Consider the following 20,702-nt stretch of genomic DNA (forward strand, 5'->3'; position numbering starts at 1 on the left):
GCAGGTGGACAGAGTCATTAGGTGAAGCAAAGTCCATGGAGGGCAATTTTTAGAGTTGGTTGGAGATGAATAAGGTGCTACACCCAATTGTCATACCTGTTGAATTCTAGGAGTTTGTCAAGATCCAGCAGGGCTGAGTGGGTGGTAATTCTGCCCACATCAAACTCCAAGATCAGCTCCTCCAGCGTCCTGCCCATCTGATTGCCTGCAAAATAACCCAACAATGGCATCATGCATTCACTCCCATGGAGAGCTAGTATCACTGCTGCTCATCGTAACCAAGGAAACAGTGACACTGGAGGGTCTCTCCACACCTGCTCAGTGCCAACACAGAGCAGGGAACTTTCTTAAGAGAAAGGCAGAGCCCTCATGGCAAGATTTTGCACGATGCCAGTCTCGTCCTGAGAACAGACTCCGCCAACTTTTCTACCAAGTCCCAGCTACAGGCAGTGCCCAGGGAGTTCCTGCTGTTTTAAACGGGTGACACTGAATGAAGTATTTGAGTAGAAGTGCCGTTACCTAGCTAATAATTTCCCCTGTATCTCTAACACCTGCCCATGCAGCAGTCGGCCTGGCAGCGCCAGTGCAGGGTACCCAGGCCATTTAACAGCAGCACTGAATTGTTACGAAGGTAGGGGGGTAGGGGGCGGGGAACACTGATTCAGAGCATTACTGCAAAGCTTCATAGAACAATACTGCATCCCCCATGCACCAGACAGCCTGGAGAGGCCCTGTGACTGGTTGGAACCAGGGACTTTTCCCTCTGGCTTTTTGCTGTTCTGATTCAGTTCTTAAAGAGAAATCATCCTCACGTTGCTCAACCCAGCAGCAAAAGTGTTCAGAGGCAGAAACTTTCATCCCCTGGGAAGGGGTTAATTTGCAGTGGGGTTCCTAAGCCACACATAGGAAGTGCTGTCTTGCTGAGACATGAGACTGTTTGTGACTCCTGCAAAATGAGAATCTGAAAGGGAGTGACTGGCCCAGCTTCCCATGGACTTTCAGGTTAAACAGGCAGGGGAAAATCTTTAATGAAGTGTTTTAACTACTAATCAGAGAGCAGAAGTGTCCCCAACAGTCCCCAGAGCAGCTGCTGCTCTCCTGACACCCCACCTCCAGCTCTTTTCATTTTACAATGAACCTGGTGCTGAACGGACAGTCTTGGGGACTGAAATCCTCTAGTGTGGGGAGCAGAAGGGCAAGCTTTCCCCAATTCACCCCACCCATGCTTTGGAGGGACCACCTCCATAACCCATTCCCTCTCTGCTGAGACTGTCACCAGGTGGCCGTTAAGATCTGGACCTCTGCCCACTAGGAACTGGACTGAATTTTAAACAGCTCCCCAGTGGTATCCTGACCCTCGTCACTCTTGGGGGGACTTTAGAGGAGCTGGCAGCATTTTGGTTGTGGAGACCCCTTCTGAGACCTTCCTTTTTGACCCCCTCCAAAGAGAGCTCAGAGAGTGCTGAAACATTAATACACCAAATCTTTCCACAAGCAGCAAACGTGTCAAGTAACCAGACCTTGGGGCAGCTCCCAGTGAGTCAGGTCTGTCCCCAAGTACCTGCAAATCCAGAGCCGCAGTTGGTGACGATGTCCAGCAGAGCTTCCGGCAAGCAGCCATCTTGAACAAAATGTTCTAGAAAAATGTCTCCCTGCCTTTTGGAGAGTTTACTGCCATCTTTGTTCAACAGCAACGGAAGGTGGCCAAACCGAGGAGGGTCCCAGCCACAGGCTCTGTAGATCAGAAGGTGCTTGGATGTTGAAGTAAGCCACTCAGTTCCACGGAGAACGTGGCTAATTCCCATGTGATGGTCATCCACCACATTTGCCAGGTGGTATGTGGGGAAGCCATCCCCTTTTAAGATCACCGGGTCACCTTCCACAGTAGCCACTTCATGCTTGCTCCATCCATAGACCAGATCATGAAAGGGCTCCACACCTTCCTTCAAACGGAAGCGGACCACGTAGTCAGAGCGCTGCGACAACTTCTCAGCCACTCGCTCTGAGCTCAAGTGTCGGCACCTGTTGTCATACCTTTTGGGACAGGAGAGCAATGGTCTTGGTTCAGTACCACTGGCAAAAGGTCAGCTTTTTCTATTCTAGTCTGGATCCTGAGTTCTAATCTCAGCTCTGGCAACAATTCACTCAGGGCTGGGTCAAGTCTCACCTCTATGCTTCAGCCCCTCGTTCTGTAAGGTGGGGATAATGTTTATCTACTTACACACCTCACTGGGAGGGTGGGGGATTGAGAAGCTTGATCAGTTAATGTGTGTAATGCTCTTTAGAGACAGTAGGTGCTATATAAATGTTAAACATGGTCATTTAGGCTAGAGACTGGGACTTTCCCTTCAACAACAAGATACATTTGGAGCTAAAGCCAAAGTGACAAGTAAGAGCTCTGATTATTCTGAGCTGTTAATGCCTTCCGTGCCCCTGTAGCTGGGCAGCTGGTGTCTTGGATCCCAATGCCAGAGACTTCTTCACTGGTTCTGCATGCACACACTCCACAGGAAGCCCCCCTACCGTGGTGTCTGACGATTCCGTAGCGCATCCTTCTTCAGCAGTTCCAGACGCTGAGGGGTGCAAAAGCAGCGGTAGGCAGCACCATTCTCCAGAAGAAACTCGCTGGCTTTCTTATACAGCTCAAGTCTGAGAGACTGCTGGTAGGGCCCGACTGGGCCTCCTTTGCGAGGGCTTTCATCAGGTGGGATACCTGGAATGCCAGATTTATGGGATTTAACAAGCTCTCAGTCCAAGGTAAAGTCTGATGATAGAGCATTCAACAGGGATCAGAAGGCAGGAGTTTGCAGCGTGTCCACAGAGCACACTGCTCACTCGCAGCCCGGGACTCTACCTGGTGAACTCTAGAGGAATCTTCCAGAGCCATCAATAGTGTTAGCGTTTATAGCAGCGGTGGCCAAACTGTGGCTCGCAAGCCACATGCAGCTCTTTTAGTTAAAATGCGGATCGCGGAGTCCCACCCCATTCTCCACCTACCAGACTTGGGGTGGATGAGAGAGCTTGGGACCTCTGTCTTGCAGGAAGGTGGTGGAGTAGGGGCTTCTGCCCAGTGGGGAAGGGGATCTTGGGAATTCACTCCTGCGAAGCACGCCTTCTGGGGCTCAGGGCTTCAGCAGGAGCGGGACTGAAGCCCTGAGCCCTGGCCAGTGCCTCCCGCAGGGCAGAAGCCCTGAGCCCCGGCAGACCCACCCTGGCTCTTGAGCTGCTGAAGATTGTCAGACTCGGCTCGGAAGGTCAGTAAGTTTGGCCACCCGTGGTTTATAGTCTCTTTCAGGTTTCCAGCCTCTGGTAGGTCAGACCATGACAAACTGGCAAATACTTGAGCAGGTCCAATATATTTCAAGTAGCCGAGTGTGAAGTATGTAAGTGTGGCTGCCCGCACTCACCTTCCTCTGGTAAGTTACGCTATCTTCACAGAAACGCAGCTGAGATTTTAGGACCCATTATTTTCTCTACTGTAAAGTGATTCAATTACCAGAGTACTCGGAATTCTAAACATGCGAAACAGAATCAACAGTAACACCGTCTTCTCAAACGTTCACCATCAGTGCAATATCTTTAACACTCATCCAAGCACAAAAAGAGGCAAAGGATGCAGCCTGGAGACTGGTGTGTACACAGATGAACAACCATCTCTGAATCTTATAAGACATGTCACAGAACCCTTTTTTGCAAATTACATGCACGCACACAATTTATTAACTCATGCTGAGTTCTCTCAGTTCCAACTCCTGGTCTTTTTGCCAACCTCCCACATACCTCTTTGGTAGGGATGCATCTCTTTCCAGGTAAACATCCACGGTCCTTCTGCACAGGATAACCAAAGGACACTCACCTAATCATTAGCTAAAGTCTTACTACAATAGGACCCTTCTGGCTCCTAGCCCTTTGTGATAACCACTCAATATATTGAATAGCAAGGAAGAGTGCTGATGGGATTTTGAATTTTAGTGAGGTTCTTTTTAATAGTAAAACTCTTCATGGTGTAGATTGATTCAGTAGTTAAGAAGTGAAGTGTATAGACTTGGAAGTTACCTGCCCAATCCAGCATATCCTCTATTCCTTCCGCAGCCCCAGCCACAATGCGACTTTGATCCGTATCTTCCAGTCTCAAGATAAAAGCCCCTTGGTTTTTTCTAGCAAAAATGTAATTGTACAAAGCAGTGCGAAGGCCGCCCAAGTGCAGAAAGCCTGGGTTATAAGAGCAAAAGCAGAGTAAGTCAGGTCAAATTAGATACAATCAACAAAAGAAGTTTTTCAACAGGAGCTGTAAACTATTATGATGGCATTTCACACATTATTACACCTGAACAGCACAGAGAAACACCAAACGGCTATGCAGACCATTAAAGCTCTGTCTACACTAGGAAACCGAAGCACTGATGACTGGTTTTCAGAAATGGCTTCCTTGAGCTGGTGCTGAATATGATTTAAATGACAGTATCCACTGGAGAAAGCCATTCTCAAAACTCTTTCAGATGGCATGATTAGCTTCTGTCTTCCTCTCCAAAACACTGAAGAGTTTTGTGTGGTCTGCACTCTCACTTACACAGGTTTCAGTACTGGTTAGGGGATCTAATATTGAAAATTAGCAGCAGCTGTTCAATGTCCTACTAGACAAGTCTTCAAAGAGTAAATATGCAATCTGAGGGTCAACAGCAATGGCCTAGTAAAGGCAGGATGGACTGTGTGATCACAAGAGCCTGCACAGATTGCCAACTCGGCCCAAGCATTTGACAGTTTGTAATGATCCCACCCTCTCGGAGCTGAGGCCATTAATCAGTGCTTCTCACTGCAGCAGAGGAAATTGCCCTTTATCTTATTTATCTGGGAGACCTGTACGGCTGGAGCAGAACACTGCAAGATCTGCTCCTGACTTGGCATACAACACACCCATATGCAGTTTAACTGATCACTAACGCAACTAATTTCAAAGTGTGATAAGAAAGATCTATTAAGGGACAATGTCACAGTTTGGTGTAAAACGTACTTTTTTAAAAGAGGTATTTAAAACGTTTTGGGAGCCTTCACAGATGAAAGGATGTAAATGTCAGGTATCACCTATAACAGAAGTGTTTTTATGAATGTTCAGTTTCAGTTGAGAGGGTTTCCCCTGCAACCCACATTAAACAAACCCTTGTAGCAAGCTACAAAAGAGAACCTGAAAACAAAAAGGACTAAAAACAGACCAGTATATTTTCACTGGGAGAGAGTGCTAGTACTGAGCATACAGAACTAGCCATTTTAGGTTCCATTATTACAAACCACTCCCCATTGACACACTGAAGTCCATGGGGCTCTGTACAGGCTGAGGGGCCCAAGTTTGTCAGATTGTGTCCATTATTTTTAAGGCACCTATTCCTGTGACACAGAAGTGCCAGCTGGTAGTTGGAGTTCCATTCTCAGATCTGTCACAGGCACAGGCCTTGTTTAAATACAAAACTTGTATCAATTTAATTTTTTAAAACATATCTATTTACTTAAACCACTGCAAATCTCTGTGTGGATACTCTTAAATCAATTTTCTGTTGCTTATATGTATTATAACTTAAATTGAGAGGGAACCAGCTTAAAACTATATTGAAACAACCCAGGTGTAAACAGATTTAAAAGAGCCCATAGAGCCATTTGCATGAGTTTATCCAAATCGATTTAAGACATTTATTCTAGCTCAACTGACGCAACTTTAGTATGTATACAGAGCCTTTGCATGTGACCCTGAGCCTTTAAACTCAGAAGAGTGATATAATACACATCTCTCTCACAGGGGCATTGTGACATGCTTTGAAAACTTTTAAATGAAAGTTTGTCCGAAAGTGCAAATTATGAAAAAAATACAAAAAGCAGGTGGGGAAGGGTTATTAAACAGCTACTTTTATTTTTTTTATTATTTCTGGCCCTGTACTAGATGAGTGATTTTTATATTTTAAGTTGACATTTAGATTCTAAAGGAGTTTCACCTTACTATTTACATCCCCACTCCTGAATCACAACAAATTAGGCTCATTTTTTACTCACACCAAGTTTATCCTCTCGGATATGAGCTACATTTCGGTAGTTTTGGTTTCGTTTTCAGGCACTTTTTTAAAGTCTCAATGGGTGTTTCAAGGACACATTTACAATTCTCATGCAAATTACACCCCCGCCCCCCAGGTGTCCCTTCCAGTAGGGCAGAACCCCCCCGGCCAGTAGCGTGCCATCCCAGTATGGTTTCAGAGTAGCAGCCGTGTCAGTCTGTATCCGCAAAAAGAACAGGAGGACTTGTGGCACCTTAGAGACGAACCGATTTATTAGAGCATGAGCTTTCGTGGGCTACAGCAGATGCAGCCGATGAAGTGAGCTGCAGCTCACGCTCTAATAAACTGGTTCGTCTCTAAGGTGCCCCAAGTCCCCCTGTTCTTTACCCCAGCGTGGGTAACTCCAGATGTAGGCGAGGACAGGAACTCCCACCCCAGCTGCTACCGCGGCCCTGCGCGGGGACCCTTTACCTGTGGGGCTGGGCGCGAACCGCACCCGCACCCCAGCTCCGCAGGGCACGCCCCCCGCCCGAGACGACACCCCGGCGCCGCGCGGGGGCCGCCAGCGAGGAGCCCCCCGCAGCAGGGGCCCAGCCCCGCGCAGCGCAGGCGCCATCGAAGCGCCCGTTCCGGCACGGAGCTCCACGCGCACGTGGGCGCGCCGACCTGCATCCGGCTTTGCACAGCCAGCCAATCAACTTCGCCCCCACACCACAGGGCGGGGCGTCCCTTAAAGGAGCCGCGTCCCCTTTATCTCACGCCTCCGGTCCGGGCACGGTTGCCGGGCGCTTCGCTGTGTCTAAACGGGGGGGGAGATACAAGTCACTCCGCATTGGCCAAGCCTATCCCCACACCCCGAACAACAACAACAACTCCTCCTGGGTCCTCTCCGGGGCGTCGCGGGACAAGTGGCACCTTCCCCGCGGCGCCAGCGACACCCGGGGGGTTCCCACGTGCGAACGGGCCGCGTCGCTTCGCCGCGCGCCCGTTCCCGGCAGGGGGTCCCCGCTCCACGGGCAGCCCCGCGCGGGGCCGGGGACCGGCGGGCAGCGGGGGGCCCGGGGCGGCGAGCCGGGATTGGCGCGGGGCCTGTCAGGCGCCCGGCTCGTCTCGGGGCGCCGCACCAGGCCGAGGGGAGCGGGCCCAGCCGGGCGAGGGGACGTGGCGGGACCGGGCTGGGGGGCAGCGAGCGCCGCGGGAGGGCTCCAGCCTCGCCTCCTCTGGTGGGGGAGGCGGGCTACGGGGGCCAGTAGGGGCCAATCCGGGGCCGGCGGGGGCGGGGTACGGGGCGCCGTGGGGGCCAATCCCGGCGCGCGGCGTTTCCCAGCACCCCCCGCGGGCGGATTGTACACAATCATCATGGCCGCGGCCTCTGCCTCCCCTGACGGTGAGAGCGGGTGGCCGCCGGGGCAGGGACCGTGCGGGGACGGGGCCTGGCGCCGGGGTCGGAGGGCTGCCCCGGAGCTGCCCTGGGAGGACAGGGCCCCGGGCGGCAGGGCGCGGCCCGGCAGCCGGGTGCCGAGACCCGGGCTCGGGGCGAGCCCTGGCAGCTGCCCCGCGCCGTGGGGGGGGTGCCCGAGTCTCGCGGCAGCCGGGGGGTGGCGTGTCCCGGGGCCCGGCTGCGGAGCGAAGCGGCTGCCTTGGTGCCGGGGCCTCCCGCCCGGAGGAGCACGGGGACGGGGGCGAGCGGAGCCGCCGGCGGGGGACCCCCGCAGCGTTAATCGCCCGACCTGCCTCTCCCGGGGCTTGCCCGGGTCTGTTTGTTTCCTCAGACGCTGATGAGCCCGGTATGGAAACAGAAGCTCAGAACCTGCAGCTTAGCTGTGGAGATGCTGGGGAAAGCCATGCGTCTGCTGCTGGAAAAGCCCTGGAAGTGGACCCGCTGCAAGAGGATTCAGCCATTTCACAGGCCTCGGTCAGCAACGGCGGCGATTCCGAGACTGGGAAGGATCTAGTAGAATTAAAAATCATTTGGAACAAAAATAAATACGATGTGAAGTTCTTGCTTGACAGCACAGGGGCTGATCTGAAAGAGAAAATCCACTCACTCACAGGTAAAATGTTGAGCATGCAGACGTAACTACTTGCCACATAAGCTTGTTTCTCTTCTGACCAAAAATATACTCGTGGGGGTTTAAAATGCTCTTTAATTCTTGCCTGATAGGCCTTCCACCCACTATGCAGAAAGTCATGTTTAAGGGACTTCTACCAGAGGAGAAAACGTTACGGGAAATCAAAGTAACAAATGGTGCAAAAATAATGGTGGTTGGTTCCACTATCAATGATGTGCTAGCAGTAAATACTCCCAAAGAAGCTGGTCAACAAGAGGTGAAAGCTGAAGAAAATAAAAAAGAGCCACTTTGTAGACAAAAGGTAAGTGATGTCTCAATAACTGTTGGCATAAAACAAGGAAAGCGGGGCTAGTACAGTTCTTGTGTAACATTATGTTGTAATCCTTGGGTTCCATTCCACTATGAAGTAGACTATTACTTACTTACAATCAGTATTACAAGAAGGGGCCACCATAGATGAGTTCTAACCGGAAATATTGGTGTCTAGTCCAGTGGAAGCCATGGATTCGCAAGTTCAGTGCTGCACTGCTGGCTGATGGAGCTCAGCAACTCAGTAAGACAAATGTTAGTAGCAAGGATTCACAAGAGACAGGCTTCATATTCCATTTTTAGTCTCCTCTTTTAGGTCAGGTGAGCAAAAATTGGTGACTGAACAGCCACCAATGTGAAACAACTTAATGATCTTAGTCCCATTTCTAGCGGTCTAGTTTCTGTGTCTCCAAAACCATCTTCATAGTTGGTACCTAGTGGTCACTTTTTTGGCAGCTTCATCAGCACAAAGAACACTGAACTCCTCTCACATCTAAAGGTGTTCTCCCCCCCAAAGAAAGTTCAGCTACAGTGTGAGAAAGCATGCTCTCATGGCTGTGCTGCATCTGTGGTAGGGCTAAGTAAAGGGCTTTTAATTCTAGTTGTTTTCAGCCGCATATCTTTCATCAGCAACAAATTCCATTAAAAGTTAAGGTCCCCTGTTGGTCTGCAACTCTTTTATGAAATATCCTTTTGTCTTTTTATAATCTATCATAGTTCGCATTTACTGTAAATGTCATCATTGTTCAAAGGTACTCAGCAAACTTGTCAGTTGCAAGCATGTTTTTCCTTATTACTAGTGCTCTAATCTATTCTGGTTTTGTTGCTGTGTTCCTTTAGTAAATCTAGGGATTGTATTTCTGACAATCATTGAACATAACACCTGATTATTACAATTGTCTTGCTAAGGGATAACTCCTCTGTGATATTAAACTGATGCCTGGCTTCTGCACACAATAGAAGACTTTTTCCTTTTTTGCATCTTCTTTGGGTTTTGATTCTCACAGTATTCTTTAGACAGTCATAAAAAAAAACGCTTTGGTTAACTTTTAAAACTAACCAGTTTCTGTATGATAAATGACTTTTACCATATTTAAAAAAAATGTTACATAGACCTATTGCACGGTATTTCAGGAAGTGGTGAGGAGTAAATTAAAAGCTTTGTGTCACATTTCAGTAGTCTAACTTCTGGTTTTCGTTATAGCAACACAGAAAAGTATTGGATAAAGGAAAACCTGAAGACGTGATGCCTTCTGTTAAGGGTGTTCAGGTAAGTTAAATAACCACTTGGACCACTGTCCTGATCAGGAAATACACTACCAGCCCATTGTTCATGCTCCCTGAGACTTTTTCCAGATTTGTTTCCTCCTGCTATCTTAGTAGAATAACATAGATATCCCTTGTACTCTACAGCTTTTTCTTGTGCATTTTAAGTCTTGCATTTTCACTCTTCGTATTGTGTATTTTTAGGAACGCCTGCCAACAGTGCCCTTATCCGGCATGTACAACAAAACAGGGGGGAAAGTGAGGCTGACCTTTAAACTAGAGCAAGATCAGCTGTGGATAGGCACTAAAGGTAAGTGACTAAGACTATTACACAGCTAGTCAATACCTGGAGTATGTACAGACTAGACTTGTAGTCCCTTCTGACCTTAAAGTCTATCATGATTATCTAGTCTGACCTCCTGCACGATGCCGGTCACAGAACCTCGCCCGCCCACTGCTGTAATAGACCCATCACTTCTGGCTGAGTTACGAAAGTCTTCATATCATGATTTAAAGACTTCAAGTTGTGGAGAAGCCACCATTTACACTTGTTCAAATCTGCAAGTGATCCGTCCCCCATGCTGCAGAGGAAGGAGAAAAAACCCCAGGGTCTCTGCCAATTTGACCTGGGGGAAAATTCCTTCCTGACCCCAAATATGGCGATTAGTTAGTCCCTGAGCATGTGCACAAGGCCCACCAGCCAGACACCTGGGAAAGAATTCTCTGTTGTAACTCAGAGCCTTCCTCATCTAGCATCACATCTCCGTCTGTTGGAGATATTTGCTGCTAGCAATCACAGATCAGGTACATGGCATTGTTGGCAGTCCCATCATAAAGATCAGTTTCAGTCCAGAATAAACTTTATTAAAGGAATAGCTCCAGCTCTTTGTATATTAATCATTCAAAATCAAATGTTCACCCTGTTTCTTTCACAGATAGGCTTTCTTCAGGCGGCTGAATATTACAAAATATTTTACATATTTGTACTTGAAAAGCTTGAATTTATTTGTGTTACGAAACCTTATTTATGGCAAAGATTTTGTCATGGTTATTTTTAGTAAAAGTCGCCGGGGGGGGCAGCACCCACGGGGGCTCGGAGCTCCAGGGCCACCCGCAGCAGCTTGGCACTCCAAGGCTGGCACCTGGGAGATCCACAACCTCTGTGACATAATCTTATTCTTAGCCATAACTCTCAATTGTGGATTATAATACTTAGCATTCATAACATTTCTTATCTTCAGAGCACTGCATAAGCAATTTAATCCCCACAGCACAGGGAGGCTAAGTGACTTGTCTAAAGCCACAGAGGGTCTCTCTTAGAGCTGGAATACTGCTAGGAATACTGGCACTGCTTTCATTATCTGTTCTAGGAACTGAAATGAGTTGGGTGACTTGTTTCAGGGCTGTGCAATTGCAATCTAGTTTAATGATGACAGCATGTGCAGCTGCAGGGAATTCAATTTACAATCTTGAAGACAGGCTAGCAGGAGCTGAAAGTGCTGTGGAGATAGCACAGTGTGCGGAGGACATCACTCTCAAATAACCCCTTGCTTCCAGATAACTAAAGGAACCCATGCCTTGCTCTTTGGCCAGAATGGGATGATGCTGCAAAAATGGGGAGAGGAATGGGGGGGACTTGTTGTCTGAGTAATAGAGCTTAACTGGGCTGTTATGTTAGCTTGGATAACAATTTCCTGCTGCAAAATAATAATAATAAACACTTATATTGAGCTTTGCAAACATTAGCTCCCATACAGCGTAGGTCTTCTTCCAAAGCCCAGCAGAAATCACTGGCTGGGTTCTGTGGGCCTGTGATGTCCAGGAGGTTAGACTAGATTGCCATAATGGTCCCTTATGGACTTAAAATCTATGAATTTTTGGCGCCAATCCTGTGGCAACACCCAGTACGGCGACTTCATTTGTGTTGGGCTAAATGACTGATGGAGAACTAGTCCTTTTACAGCATGGTGTTGAGTGTTGGTGCAGTCAAGTCAGAGTTGCTCTCCATTTCATTATTGATAGGTGTGTTCTATTGGCTAATTAGTGTTTGAATAATTGCTTACCTTTCCCTCTGCTACAGATTTTGAGGATTAATATTTTTAAAGCACCTTTTGATCCTAGGGCAAGCAACTTCCCCTGGCTGTGCCTCACTTTCCTTATCTGTAAAGTAACGCTGACCTGTCCATTTTAGAGATGTTTTGAGAAATAATCAGTTTATGGTTGGAGGATGCAGAATAAGTGCGAAGTAATTTGCTCAGTAAATGATCATCCTTCCATCAATTTGATTGGAATTGATCTGTGACAGCCATAGGGTTAGGGTAGTTATTGCTTTAAAATGGAGAATATTGGTTTACATTTTTACATTTTTATCTTCTCTATGGTGTAACAACAAAGTGCCTCTGTGCAGCTGCATTTCCTTATGTGTCTTTTCCAAGCAGTTGCTGCTTTCTGCATTGCACTTCAAAGGGTGCTCCTCATTTAAGGTGTGCATTGCTTGGCTTATCTTCTATAATTAGAGCTTGTTTTTGTCTGTCTCTTGTTCTCAAGAAGATGAACTTAGAGTGTCAGACTGACATGGGTGATGGAAGTAGGAGTTAAAAGGAAAGATTTTAGTTAAAAGTCTAAAGGAAGAAGTGACGACATAAGTCATAGATAAGAAATGAAAGACATCCATCGTGAGTCCTATGCTTTAGTAATTCCTCTTGGTCACAGCTGACTACGAAATACATTATTTTGTAATGTTATCATAGTCATTTTTTCAATATCTCTTGTACTTTCTCTCCCTTCTATACTCTCATATTTCCCTTCCTATTTTTTTAATACCTTTATAATAACCACTAAATGCAGTCTTGTGCTGGAGACAGGACTAGATCTTGATAGAGAGTTGTACACTTTTTTCATAGCTCAATTCTGCAGAAATTGGAAGGATGAAAAGAGTTAATTGTTTTACACACTTTTAGACCCTGATCCCACATACATATATGTAAGTGCTTCACTTTACAGTTTTGAGTCCTATCAATTTTAATGGGACTGATCACAGTAGTAAAGCTAAGCACATGCATAAGTGTTTGCAGGATCAGGATCCTATATTGGTTGGTGAAGAAGATTAGGTTGTCTGGTATTTAGAGGGGCTACCTGGCACAGTGAGTCATCAGAGCTTAGGTGGCAGGGACTGGTATTACTTGGAATTGTTTGCATGCTGCTACCCCCTGTCCCTCCCCCAGCAGGAGTGTGAGAAATGGTGTTTGAAGTCAATATGAAGCACTGTAGCAAAGCACTGCTGACATATCCAACGTTATTTTTATCCATTTCAATGTAGAGAGAACAGAAAAAATACCCATGGGGTCCATTAAAAATGTGGTGAGTGAACCTATTGAAGGACATGAGGATTATCACATGATGGTAAGTAATAATGGACTAATAACTTGACGCTAATACATTGAACAAGAAGTTTAAGTTAGAATAAGGCCAAGGCTGACAGCCTTGTTTTAAATGCTTCTAAAAGGCTGACCCTTCAGTATTGTCTATTACAGAGTAAATATTCTGAGCAATATGAGCTGAATGCTTGCCATGACTTTGGGATACTGAACTGTTTCTACCCAAGCTTTAAAGCCATTTAAAATCCTATGGCTTGAAATGACAGCACAGCCACTGTCAGAGATGTTTAAATTTGGAGTATTTCCTAAAATGGTGTATCATTATACTTGGGGACAGACTTTCAGAAGAGCTCAACTTGTCGGGTGCAGATTGGGTGCTGAACTCTTCTGAAAACCTGGCCATAATCCTATCTGATTTTATGCATATTTAACATTTGTCTTTTCAGTTTCTTCCTTTGTAACAACACTTATGTCCCTAACATTGGGGCCAATATGAATTCCACATCTTCAGCATTACTTTCCACTAAAGAACTCTGCCAGAACAATCTTTAGCTCAGTAAAAATTTAACTGACAGTTACAGTAGGAGAAAGTTAGTCGTCCTAGAGTGAACTTCCATCTGATCATTTTCTCAAAATAAACACTTTGTGGTGGTGATCCTTTGTCAGAAAAGAGGTTAGCTCTTGGTAGGTTACTGTTGGTGTTACTTCCCCATATCTGGTTCTGCATTAATTCCTATTCCATTCATCTTCTCTACCTGCCTCAGTGGAGGTAAAGAATTTTCCCACCCTCCATTTTAATGTATTGAATCTCTGAAAGGTTGGTATTGTGTTTAGGAAAGTGATACATATCAGGCAAGGGTAATGTTGATTCTGCTATGGGGCTTTTTAAAGTCCAAGAGTTCCTTTTTTTCCAGTCAGGCCTGTCTTTTAAAGAATATCACTGTAACTAAACTTCGCAATGTTGAGATAAGTTTCTTAGACAGAAATTCCACTTCTTTCTTTGTGGGAGGAAAGGGGGAAGTGCCCTGAGAAAAAATTATTATCTGCAAGAGGAAGCTGTTCCATGCCTTTTCCAAACATTCCATTTGTAATCACTCAGATGGAAGAGCAGCCTCTTCAGATTAGGGCATAAACTATTGCTCAAACCACAAGGATAGAGACTGTTGCCACTTCGTAGTTCTCCCTCCTGTTTACATCAGTCAAAATAAATAGACAATGGTATTTAACATTTAAATACAGAATACTTGCTGAAACTTCAACTGCTACAACGCAGCCATCTGCCTCAGCCCTTGGTTGGCGTCTCAGCCCTGTGCACTGAGTTAACTGGTTTAGAGTTTTTTCTATGCGTTGTGCTGCAGATTCTGCTCTGAGTATCAATTGTCCATCCAGATTGTCTGACACCACCTGTTCTGTTTGTTTCCAATCTGTAAATGCTACCTGTTGTCCTTTTAATTTTGCAGGCATTTCAACTGGGCCCTACAGAAGCATCTTACTACTGGGTCTACTGGGTACCTACTCAATATGTTGATGCAATCAAAGACACAGTATTGGGCAAATGGCAGTATTTTTGAAAGCACACTCACCTCTGGCACAGGAGGCTGACACAAAACAAAGGACACTGCTGGGAGAGGCCTCTGACATCCCTGGATGTGACAGTCCTGGAACTTTATTAATAAAATATGATATAACGAGGCATTGACGGAAGCCAGAGGTGATGTTCTTTCACCATTAGTTTACTTTTAACTTAAAAATTTCAGCATCCCTTTTCTGCAGTCAGCTTCAATCATATTTAAAGTAAATACAATGGAAATCAATAAATCTTAATTCATAAACCATTGTGTGTAACACACTTAAATCTTCTGAGAGTAGATCTTCCAATTTAGTTTTCAGAAGAAAATATTACAATGTATTGAGGATTTTTTACTTGATTTGAACAAAAGACAAATATTTTCATAATTCTTCAGTTACAAACAGACTTAATTTAGTTATTTGGTTGTGACTGAGAGTTTGAAAACAGTTTTTTAAAAATTTTTGAACAGTATGCAAAATTGGGGTTTAGTAAGCCATATTACGCTGGCCCTTTTATTTCAGGTTTGACTTCTTTTAGTAGCAACATTTTAGCTTTTTTTTTTTTTGTTTAAACCCAAAGATGCCCAGTTCCTCTGTTTTTTATACCAGCTGCTCTGGGATGATGCTTGCAATGTTGCATATTGGGAGCAGGAAGATACCACTGTAGACTTTCTGTAGCCAAGATGGCTTGGTGCTGCTTATATCCCATTTCATGCAATTTCAGTCATTCTTTGTTGCTTGCATAGCTCTGCCCCTTTGTCTCTTTCAGGGGAATTCTGTTTTTATGAGCATCTTCTTTACCTTTTATGTTGGGGTCCAAAATCGTATTGCAGCGAAGTCCTAACGCTGACCTAGTTGGCTGAGTTAGTATTGATTTTTGCACTCTGCAAAGGACTCCTGGAGTCAGTGCACTGCAATTGTAACAAAGATGATGCTAAAGGAAGTGAACCAAAGAGACCTTCCTATTAATTGTTGGGATAAGCTGGCCAAGATGCCACTTTATTTGGATACTACATAGATAGGGTAGAATAGTCAGTCCTATGTGATCTGGGTTTGAAAAGTCCTAGTAATAAGGTCAGTGAGTCTTACAAAGTTTTGTACATGCACCCAACCACTGACCTTTATCTTTAAAGGGTAAAGATGGTAAGGCTACATTTCAGCTTTTCTTTCCTCAAGTTTCCAACAAATTATTCTAGTTCTTTACCCTAGTTCTTTCTGATGTTCCTCATCTGTGGCTCATGACATTTTGCCTGTCCATTTAGCAGTTAAGTTAAAGTGCCATTTATCTCAGGTTTTCTGAGTGGACCCTTTCAGTCCCGGAAAGGTTCACACCCTTAACGGATTGTATTGCACAGCAAGGCTGAATCAGTCCTGCTATCCGTTTAACCTGCATATAACAGATCACTGTTCTGATTTTTATCTCCTGTGTTTTTTTTTTAAAAACACTGTACACTTCTTAGTATTGTTTGATACGTGTAGCTCAAAATTTTGTGAAATTGGTAGGGAAACATCCCTCTTTAGCAAAGGCTAAATTTAACATATTCCTTGTCTATATTTCATTTTATTTGAAATAACCATGTTGAAACTCAGCAGATACAAATTCCTGAATAAGTATTTTTGTAAAGATAGATGGGGAGGAGGTCAGTTATGGTGTGGGCTTTTTTTCCCCCCCCCCAAATATGGTGGTTGCAAGTCAATTTGGATTAAGGTTCTCTATCTGCCTGTAGACTATTGGTGGCAAAATAATTTTGGTTCTGGTTTGTCTTTCCAGTTTGAACATCCCTGTAGTATAAATCGGTGTTAAAGGTGGTGGTCTCCCCTTGTTTATAAATTGTTCACATACTTGTTACATTTGTAGCTTTAGATACTTCCTTTTCATATGAAAACCGGTACTATTGTGTCTTGCCATATAATATATACATTGTAACAGGGATAGTTTTGAAGTAGTACAATGTCAGTTTCCTAGGACAACCTCTGAAAGCTCTTAGCAAGTGCATTCATTCTGGTAATAGAGTTGCTGTCAGTTCCATTACCTTTGAGCGATATGTAAAACTTGAATGCAGATATCATGCTTTTTATTTTCTAATGTCCAATTTTAGTATTAAGGCTAAAACTGCAGTATAGGAAGGAAAGTGTATGTACTGTACCTACAGCAGACACTACCGCACTCTACGTCAGAGCATAGCAAGAGGCAGTGACACACGAAGCATTTTCTATTCCTCATACTCATTCACCTACACCTGCACCCAACCTTGCTGATTCAGCGACTATCAGCTTCCACTAATTGCCTCACTTACCCCTGAACTTGTCCGTAAATCCACTTGTGTTCCCTCTCCTGTGCTTTCATTGGCTTCTCATTTGAAAGGCCCCACTGCATTCTGTTTTGCAACCCCTTCTAAACACTCCAGTGAATTCAGGGTTCACACTCAATAATGTGGCTGAGCACACTCTACCACCAGTGCTTGTAGTTCTGTGGTAGTGGTGTACATGTGACCTCACCACTTCCAAGAGAGCAAGGGCACCTAGGACACGGAATCCAGCGTCACATTTAATGTTCCTGTTTGCTCCTTCCCTGAGGATTTTATTGATTCTCCACCCTGTGCCTGGTAAAATAGATCACTGATATTTAAAAGGACACTGTCAGTTAAAAAATTCTAGATCTTTACTTGTGTTACAAACATCTTATATTATTACAAATGAAGAAAAATATTAAATTCAAATGTACTTGTCCCTGTTTACATACCTTGTTTCCTTTTTACCTTCATTTGATTTAGAACATGAAATCCGTTTAATTTTTGTTCACCCAATTTCACTTTCAGATTCTAAGGGCAGTTGTCTGGGTTACAACACAGCAAGGGGAGATGTGTCTAACCCGTTTTCATTGTTGGCTTTGGGTTTTTTGGTTATGTTTATTGGTTTAGGGTTTCATGAAAGTTTATTCTTAAATTCAACCTGAAATATTAAATTTAAAGTTGACAGTGCCCCTTTAAGTTATCTCAGCTCTATTTGGAGTGACATGAAGCTTTGTGTCTTCTGGTATTATCTAAAAAAGTAACTTAGGCTATGTCTACACTGGCTCTTTTGTATGTAAAACTTTTGTAGGTCAGGGGCCTGAAAAAACACACCGCTGACGGACATAAGTTACATCGACAGACGTGCTCGTGTGCACAGCGCTATATCAGCGGGAGACGCTCTCCTGCTGGCATAGCTACAGCTGCTCGTTGTGGGTGGTTTAATTATGCCGACAGGAGAGTTCTCTCTGGTTGGCATAAAGCAGCTACACGGGAGTCCTTATAGCGGTGCAGGTGCATCAGTACAACAGTGCCACTCTAAGTTCTTTAGTGTAGAAATAGCCTTAATTCACTTTGTTCATAAAAACCTAGGAATACACAATAACTTCAGCATATGTTCTACAGTCTGCTGAGTCCAAGTGCCATTTGCTACTCTGTGTCATTACACTGAATTCTCCTTATGTAACCATGGGAAATTCCTTGTTGGATCCAGGGTATCCATTGGTCCTAGGAGCACATGGGCAGTGATGGAGTAAAGAGCACATTGGTATCTCCTTAAGTAATAGAATCATTTATTACAAAATAAGTGTTAGAAGTAAAGTACTAATAAAATAAATATTTCTAAATTGGCTGAATAAGATTAAAGATCATTCATATAATCCTTCCATGGGGAGTTATTAATTATGCTTATAAACAATACAGAAGTTGAGTTCCTTCAGTTATTTTCACATTAAACCCTTTAATAGGGGGTTCTGTTCCCTATTCTAAAAGAATGTAATTCCCAATTAAATGGGATGTAGCACCCCATAATTAAGTAGTAGTGAAGGTACTTTGCCCCACTTTTATGGTTACTGGCAAGCAGTGAAAGTATTTGGAATGCGAGTGAGGATATTTTTGGTGGGAATGAGGAAAGTATTTCCATGCGCACAGATCCTAGATGCTCTTCATATGTTGTCTGGCCAAAGTATCCATTTTAGCTATTCTAGGTGTCATACTTCTTTGAAGTACAGTAGTACCAACCCATGTAAGTGAGGACCCTCACTGAAGTCGAACATCTCACAGTGCTGGAGCTGCTGCTACCGCTACCGATGTAGTAGCAAGCCTTTCGCTGTATTACTTTTGATCTTTCCTTGCCTGGATTTCTCATTTATCTCTGCTTGTTTTGAATGTAGTATTCACTCCATAACACTCTGCATCCCAAATGTAAACACCTTCCTGATCATATTTGCAATCAGTACAATAAATGTTTTTAAATTTTTGCTGGGCACAAACATCAACTGCACCAACTCTTCTGCTCAGTCATTTTTGTATGGAGAATTTTTAATACCTGTAAGTTTCCCATAGTTCAACCTTAAAATAAATCATGCAGTTTTCTTAGCACCGGTAAGTACATCTCAAGGATAATGTATTCCTAGCTCGGATAAGGATGCTCTTGGGGTGGTTAGTTGGGCAAAGTCACAAGAGAAAAAGAAAAAGTGGTTCAGGGGAAGAATTAGTTCAGAAACTGATTACATGCAGTACTCTAACTTGCAGCACATGCACACAGCCTGATAAATTATACAGATGTTTCCACACATTGTATCCACCATTTCATATGATAAGGGCCAAAGAGAAACAGTTCATTTGCAATGCCATTTATATCAACGGTGCCATATTTTGGTGGGGTTTTCTTCCTTTTTCTCTTTTACTGGACTCCAGCTTTCCCTCAGAATAATTGCTGATGGAGCTATCAGGGCACTGGCATGTTCTCCTCAGAGCACATGCTCTGTACTCTGTGATCCCATTGGTTGGTGTGCCAACTCAGTGGTACAAGTTTACTGTTTACTCCTCTCTCTCTCTCTGTCACTATGCTTTCCCAAGGCACCTGTTTCATTTGGAGATTCATACTCTAGACTTTCACTGCCTGATAAGAGTTGATTCTTTATTATGTTTATTGTCAGGGTCACTTTTATTATACTTGAGGGAGGGCAGGATCGCTGTAGCAAGTCATATGTAGAACACATGGTCATTTTACCTTCCAGCAAAAGATTTCCTTTGTGTGGCTCAATGAAGTTTACTGTGTCTTACCCATATTCTAGGCAATTCATTCTTTGGTTCTGTATGTTTAAAAAAAAAAGACCATGTTTAAGTTTTCACTGCAGAATTATTATAAAATGGAATATGTAAGTACCATATTTATGGTATTTTAAAATAATCTATTACCTATTTTGGAGGAGGGGGAGGTGACAAATATTTAGTCTTAGATTTGCACTGCTGGATTTTTTTAAGCATAACCTTGACTGGTTATCCTATTGTTTTATTCTGTAAAATTAGTCTTATCTATTAAAGTTTGATAATTAAGCATTCTGTGTTTGAGTGATTTACATTCTACACACCCTATTTCCTATAGAAAACAGAATTCAAAAATCATCCCTGTTAGAGAATGACTTCATATGTACCAAGGACAGAAGGGGGCCACAGTTATCATCTAGTCCAACCTGTATAACACAGGTATAGAACTCCCCCTTCCTTGTAGATTGGGGTGTGGGTGCTTTTTTTTTCCCCTCTCTCGCTTACGGCGCTCTCCTTTTAAGTGTTTTCCCTGTTCAGGTTTTTGTGCTTGCATTGTTTTTCATTTTTTCTCTTATCCTATCCTCACCCTTTTAATTTAATTAAAATGAAACAATAAAACTGTATTCTTACCAATCACTGATAAATTCATAACCCGTCCGAGTTGATCAAAGAAGGAGAAATTATCCTGGTACCAAGAATCAAGGTGTAGGTAATTTATAGATGCCAAAGGCATGCCTGTGGTCCACAGCATACTGGTCATTTCACAGTTTCGTTTCTGCTCCAGTGCTCCCGTGTTCCTTTTATCTAATGCCCAGGAAGTCAGGATTCCAGTGATACCTGTTGGCATTTCTATAGACTAGAGTGTCTGTGTTGGATGCTGACTTCCAAATGTGGATGAATTAGCTATGTAGTTGTTCCTTGTATTATTTAAAAAAAAAAAAAAAGCTGTGAATTATGAGACATGAATATCTACACTGATGCTTAAAAATCAGGTTAGGTTTTGTTTTA

The 20,702-nt window shown here is 44.1% G+C and overlaps 2 protein-coding genes across 19 annotated transcripts in view; one reads left to right on the plus strand and one right to left on the minus strand.

Annotated features, from left to right (window-relative positions):
- EARS2 (glutamyl-tRNA synthetase 2, mitochondrial) overlaps positions 1 to 7,059 on the minus strand; it is a 40,560-nt gene extending 33,501 nt beyond the window's left edge. For 3 of the 18 annotated variants that reach the window (XR_006284489.1, XR_006284488.1, XM_043524384.1), the window contains exons 1-5: positions 6,510 to 7,057; positions 4,057 to 4,212; positions 2,524 to 2,713; positions 1,562 to 2,034; positions 97 to 205 (exon numbers count right to left, since the gene is read on the minus strand). Coding sequence is in view for 12 of the 18 variants with exons in the window: in XM_043524384.1 (XP_043380319.1) it covers positions 97 to 205; positions 1,562 to 2,034; positions 2,524 to 2,713; positions 4,057 to 4,212; positions 6,510 to 6,654 (1,073 nt within the window). In the remaining 6 variants the exon portion in view is untranslated. Of the gene's footprint in view, positions 1 to 96; positions 206 to 1,561; positions 2,035 to 2,523; positions 2,714 to 4,056; positions 4,213 to 5,011; positions 6,177 to 6,509 lie in introns of those variants that run through there. The other 15 variants (XM_043524376.1, XM_043524380.1, XM_043524377.1 and 12 more) reach the window with 12 other exon arrangements.
- Positions 7,060 to 7,286: 227 nt separating this feature from the next.
- On the plus strand, positions 7,287 to 19,983 carry UBFD1 (ubiquitin family domain containing 1). The gene is made up of 7 exons (XM_037910623.2): positions 7,287 to 7,425; positions 7,811 to 8,092; positions 8,203 to 8,411; positions 9,624 to 9,689; positions 9,890 to 9,995; positions 13,005 to 13,087; positions 14,523 to 19,983. The coding sequence occupies exons 1-7, from the start codon at positions 7,398 to 7,400 to the stop codon at positions 14,631 to 14,633; spliced, it is 885 nt and encodes a 294-aa protein (XP_037766551.1). The 5' UTR covers positions 7,287 to 7,397; the 3' UTR covers positions 14,634 to 19,983.
- Positions 19,984 to 20,702: the final 719 nt, after the last annotated feature.

The sequence above is a fragment of the Chelonia mydas genome, chromosome 10, assembly GCF_015237465.2.
Source record: "Chelonia mydas isolate rCheMyd1 chromosome 10, rCheMyd1.pri.v2, whole genome shotgun sequence".
Lineage (NCBI taxonomy): Eukaryota > Metazoa > Chordata > Testudines > Cheloniidae > Chelonia > Chelonia mydas.